Source organism: Erithacus rubecula, assembly GCF_903797595.1.
Source record: "Erithacus rubecula genome assembly, chromosome: 26".
Taxonomy (NCBI): Eukaryota; Metazoa; Chordata; class Aves; order Passeriformes; family Muscicapidae; genus Erithacus; species Erithacus rubecula.
Window position 1 is genome coordinate 3,518,389 of NC_136678.1, and position 5,701 is coordinate 3,524,089.

Sequence of the window (5,701 nt, forward strand, 5' to 3'; positions counted from 1 at the left end):
AACAAAACTGTTGCTGAGCAAGGGGGAAGGTGCTTTTGGCTCATCCCCATCTTGAGTGCATTGATCTCAGCAGCTCCTGCCTCCTGTGGGCATCCAGCAGAGCTGGGGGAGTGCTCTGAGCAGGCAGAAAACCACCCTCAGACAGGTCCTAGTGCCAGGAATGGTTGGATTTTTTTGGGAGACAGCTCAGCAGGTGAATGTCCCCTCCTGCCCCCACTTGGCATTGACTGGGTTTGGGGGGTGAGCAGAGCTGTCCCAGCTCCGTGTGCCCACAGTGCTGATGCTGAACTTGGCCCTCCTGCTTTATTCTTTTCCCTGTGGAGTAGGGAAGCAAATCCACCAAGTGCTGTCTGCCTGGAGAGGTGCTGAGCTGGAATACAGGTCCTGCCCAAGCAGGGCAAGGCTTTCAGCAGGGAGATTTCTGAGTGGAGAAGCCTGTGTGGGTGTTTTTCTGGGAGGGGAGGGAGAGAATCAATCCCAAAGGGATGAGCCAAGAAGAGATGAAGGAGGTGACTGGGTTTATTTTCTTTGTATTCAGCAGTATTTTATTTATTTATATATTTACTGCAGTGATAGAACAAATGAAAAAGCACCAAAGATTGATGCTGCTGAGGTTGCATTGCAAGGGGAGAGCTTGAGAATTCCTGCCTGGATCCCTGCAGGAAACAGGGCAGGGACACCCTGGGATGTCCCAGGGCAGGAGGAGGCTCTGGTGGCCCAGGGGAGATGGCAGCAGTGCCCAGGGAAGGGAGAGGAGAGATGTGACTGACAGGTGCTATGGAAAGGGAATATTTATTAACTTCCACTGGCCCTCAGTTCAATCCCAGCTGATACTTATGGGAAATCTAATTCAGGAGTCAAATCTGACCTAACAATGTCTTCTCAATAATGTCCAAACCAAGAGGTTGCTGAAACTAATTAAGGATCAGGCTCCAATCAGGTGGAGAAGTTAAGCTGTAGGACCAGACTTCATTAAGCCTGTCCAGAGAGAATATTTTAATATTTAAAGAGAACATTCAATGTTTACATAAGTCCTTTCCTGATGTGAAGTCGCAGTTAGATCACTTTAGAGGTGGTTTTTAAAGCCCTTTATTCCAGGCTCAGACAGAGCCAGGCTGGAAAATGCCTTTCCCATCTCCCTTGGACTCAATGAAGCTTCTTAAAAGATCCAGTCCATCCAGGAAGGTGAGAAAATCAAAAAGAAAAGTTAACAAAACCTGTGCAGGTTTTTCTCTTTGCAGCATCTCTGTCTCCCGTGCTGGTGCTGGGATTGATGGGTTTGCTCTGGATGTGTTCAGGTCTTAAACCAAGAGAGCTGCAGGGCTGTGAGAACTCAGGGAGGCTCCAGCAGTCCTGGAGGGCTGGGCTTGAAATCTCTGAAGGTGTTGCTCAAGAACAAATCTGTTTACACAAACAGCTTTGAGAAGAGAATTGTCAGTCAAGGCACTTCTATTCTCAGCTCAGGAGCAACTGGAAGAGTAAATATCCCTCTGGTGGGCTGGGGCTGAGCTGGATTGCAGCTGGTGCAGAGCCAAAGGTGTTTTTGTCAAAGTTCCCTCCCCACTCCTGCCCTGGTGTCTCCTTTCAGTGTTGTCCCGGCTCTCAGGATGGTTTCGAGGAAGGTGGTGGCCAGTTTGCTGCTGGTGTCCCTGCTGTCCGTGCTGGCTGAGCACACCCAAGGCTTCATGCCCTTTTTCACCCAGAGTGACTTCCAGAAAATGCAGGTAACCCCTGTGGAATGAATCAACCAGCAAAGCATCCCCCAAACGAGACACTGTGATATCCTTCTCCCCAAATCCACTTTGGGGGGGAAGCAGAGGGAATTTTTAAGGTGTGAGATAGAAAGGAAGAGCCTGGACCCTTCTGCCACACCTGTGGGGATGTCACCTGCAGTCCCTGCGGGTTCTTTCCCTTTCCTCAGTGATGGAATTCTTGCAGAGCAGCCGCAGCCTCCCATCAGCTCAGTGATGGCTCTTTTGTTGTAACAAATAATTAACCATCCCCCGGCTGGTTGTCACCTCTGGGACGCGCTGAGAGAACGTTTTTGCTTTTGAAGTGAAACAAATAGCGCTGAAAGGTGTCAGGCAGGCTCAGGCTCTGCAGCTTCAGAATCGCAGCCCCGGTGAGCTCCCCCTGCAGCGGCAGAAATCCCATTTCCAGCACCCAGCCCTGGGTAACAATTGCTTTTTGTGGGGAGCACGGGTATCCTTTTGTGTTCTTGAGGAGGATGGGGACCCACTCGGGCTGTGTTTGTACCCCCCAGTTCTTGTCGCTCTGAGTTTGCCAGGGATTGGATTTTTTTTTTTTGGATGGGGAAAGGGGAAATCTGTCCCCCAAATAGTCCCTGCTCCTCCTGTGCTCTCAGGCTGGACACTGAGCGTGGCCTGTGCCACATTTGACACGTCCTACTGCATCTGTCACATTCCCAAGCACCTCTGGCTTTTTCCAGAGGGTCCTGAAGGCAACTTTAGCCCCATAAATGGGAACGGGCTGACATTGCAGACCTGCAGAAAGGCTGAGAAAACGTGACCTCTGCACGGGGCTTTGGGCAGGGCTTGGTTTTATTTCCCAGAACAGAGCCAGGCCAAGTTCTGTGGGACAGCTGGGTGAGGTCCCAGTGCTGCCAGCTCCCATGGCCTGTGCACAGGGTTTCCCCACCACACGTGGGTCTTGTTTACTGCAGACCTTCACACCCTGCCCCGTAACCTGACCTTGCACTGCAGTCCCCAAAGGCCACTCAGGGCACAGCTGAGGGACCTTTCCCAGGAGGATTCCTTCATCCCTCAGTCCCTAAAAGCCACTCAGGGCACAGCTGATTCCAGGAGGATTCCCCCATCCCTCAGTCCCTAAAAGCCACTCAGGACACAGCTGATTCCAGGATTCCCCCATCCCTCAATCCCTAAAAGCCACTCAGGGCACAGATAATTCCAGTATTCTACCATCCCTTAGTCCCTAAAAGCCACCCAGGACACAGCTGATTTCAGGAGGATTCCCCCATCCCTCAATCCCTAAAAGCCACTCAGGGCACAGATAATTCCAGTATTCTACCATCCCTCAGTCCCTAAAAGCCACTCAGGGCACAGCTGATTCCAGGATTCCCCCATCCCCTGGTCCTGTGCCTATTTTTGTGGGTTCCTGGCTGCAGGGACAGCACAGAGTGGGTTTGCTGTTCATCCCAGCATCACCAGCTGCCCCCTCTGCTCTCTGCAGGAAAGGGAGAGGAACAAGGCAGGGCAGAAGAAATCCCTGAGCTCGCTGCAGCAGCTGGAGGAGGAAGGTTTCTCTGAGCAATCTGGTGTGGATGTCAACACAGCCAAGACCCTGCAGGTAAGTGAAGCCTCAGAGAAGCCCATGAGGACATGCAGGGGACAAGGAGTCCAAGAGATGTCCTCTGCCAGCCTGCCTGCTTACATCAGAGACAAGTTTTAGCTCCACCCCACAAATTATCTTGGTTGTTCAGCAGCCAGGTCACCCCTGAGACCCAACTGCTTCTCCCTGAGGAAGATGGGAACAGCTCAAGGTGCCTTTGCCAGGCAGTGAAGCTCAGCCAGGTGCAAGGCAGGAACTCCCAGTTCTGCTCAGCTCCTGCTCAGTGTCACCTCTGACCCCACAGTTCTCTGCACTGGTTAGGGCTTATTTAAAAACCTGGGCCCAAAGTCTGGACACAGAGCAGAAAATGGGCAATTTTAGGGATTGAAGTGCCAGGCTAAGCCCTCAAAGGCAGATTTACCTGGTGAGCCAAGTCTGAAAACTGTGCTTTTCCACTTGAGCACAGGGAACTTTTCCCTCCTGCCGGGATCTTGGCTGTTCTCTGCCAGCAAAAGGAGGGTGCAGGTCCCCCCAGACAGGGACAGACCCAGTGAGGCAGGCAGCAGGACCAATTTGGCCAAGGCACAGCTTAATGTGCAACTCCTCTTGCACTTGTGATGCACCAACACCCAGTTTAAACAGGATTTAAACAGCAAAAAAGCCCAGTTCAGTGTGAAATAGCCAGCACATCCCCACAGCTGACCAGCACCAGGACAGAGCTCTTTGCTTTGGGCACAGCTGGCTCCAAGCCCAGCAGGCTGGAGCAGGACCACAGCTCGTCCTCAGCTCTTGCTGGGGCAGGAGCTCTGCAGGCTCAGGCTGGAAGGGTTGATGTGCCACACAGTGGAGGATTAAAAGGTTCAGAAATTATTTTCTTCGCAGTCCCTGCTGCCAGGAGGTGCCTTTATCTGGATTTCTGAGCCAGCCCACGCGTTATGCAACAGCACTCTGAACAACTCAAGAGTGTGTTGCCTTCAAAATGTTGCTTTTCCCTATATGAGAATCATTCTCTTCCCTCCAAATCCACCCTAAACTCTCCACCAGCTCGATCCAAGTGGGATCAAAGCACCTCAACTTCCCTCCCTCTGCTCCCCTCACCTTTTCATTCTGACTTCTCTGGTTTCCTCCACAGCAGACCCTTCCTGCCAGAGCTTGGCTCACCCCAAGGCAGCTGGAAAAATACCAAGATGTCCTGGAGAAACTGCTGGCAGAGCTGTTACAGGACACCCCAGACGGTACTGTCACAGGGTTGATTTCTGCCTTGGGAATTCTGCCTTTCCTTCTTCTCACCAGCTCATCAGCATGGAGATATTTATATTCCCCAGCAGGGTTTTTGTGTCATGCTTGCTCAGTCTGTGGAGCCCTCAGACCCCAGCCTCTCCTGTCTGCACCTTTCTAGGGGTGCTGCCTGTGCCCCAGAGCTGATATTGAGTGGCAGCAGCAGCACAACCCTTCCCAACAGCTCTGTTTGCACTTCCCTCCTCCTCCTCCCAAAAAGTCCTCAGTCTCCAGGGAACAATTTCCAGCAGAGCTTATAACAGCAGCTGTACCTGTGAGGCAGCTCAGCACGTGCACCAGCTCAGAACACCTCACTGCCTGCACGGGGGCTTAACACTGACACTTAATTACACTCCAATTTGCTGCAAATCCTCCTTTTCCTTTGGGAAATGGTGTGTGGGAATTGCAGCAGCAAATATCCAAGGGCAGGATATTGTGCCTGCAGGTTGAGGGATGGTTGGGTGGGGCTGTCCCTGCACCTTTGCCTTTTCTGGGATGTTTAAGGCCAGGAAAAGGGTCCTGCTGTCCCTGTGGATTGCTCTGCTCTGCCAATCCCAGTTTGCCTCTGAGCTTTCAGCTGGGGAGCTGAGGAGGAGGCAGCAACACATAAAGCTCTGGAAAGACTGAATGCCAGATTTAAGGACACTTGTGCTTTTCTCTCTTTTCTATTTAGCTGACTGATATCTGCAGGATCAGAAGAGAAAGCGCTGGAGCTGCTCAAGCTGAAAGCCTCCACTTATGTAAACGAAATCTGTGAGAGAGATTAACAAAATTTGAGGTGAGATAATAAATGTGCAGCGTAATTAAAAGGAGGATTTGTGTCTTCTGTCCCATGAGCCTCTCAAACAGACAGGGAGTGCCCAGTGTGGGAAAGAAGAGAGGGGAAAGGCTCCAGGGTCTGGAGAAAATCCCAATTTCCTGAGCACGGCTCTGGAGGGTCCTGTGAGGAGCTGAGGGAGCTGGGAAAGGGGCTCAGCCTGGAGAAAAGGGGATCAATGGGAATTTCTGGCTCTGCACAACTCCCTGACAGGAGAGGGCAGCTGGGGGGGATTTGGGATCTCATCCCAGGGAACAGGGACAGGAGGAGAGGGAACGGCTCAGGCTGGGCCGGGGG

The 5,701-nt window shown here is 52.1% G+C and overlaps 1 protein-coding gene across 2 annotated transcripts; it reads left to right on the plus strand.

The window, feature by feature from the left end:
* The first annotated feature begins 577 nt into the window (after positions 1–577).
* On the plus strand, positions 578–5,701 carry MLN (motilin). 2 transcript variants are annotated; one of them, XM_079327379.1, is made up of 3 exons: positions 578–1,733; positions 3,211–3,327; positions 4,442–4,727. In XM_079327379.1, the coding sequence occupies exons 1-3, from the start codon at positions 1,608–1,610 to the stop codon at positions 4,706–4,708; spliced, it is 510 nt and encodes a 169-aa protein (XP_079183505.1). In that variant the 5' UTR covers positions 578–1,607; the 3' UTR covers positions 4,709–4,727. The 2 variants fall into 2 exon arrangements, 1 of the variants encoding a protein (XP_079183505.1); XR_013776887.1 differs by lacking the exon at positions 578–1,733 and adding an exon at positions 5,261–5,701 and having other exon boundaries at positions 3,292–3,327; positions 4,442–4,544.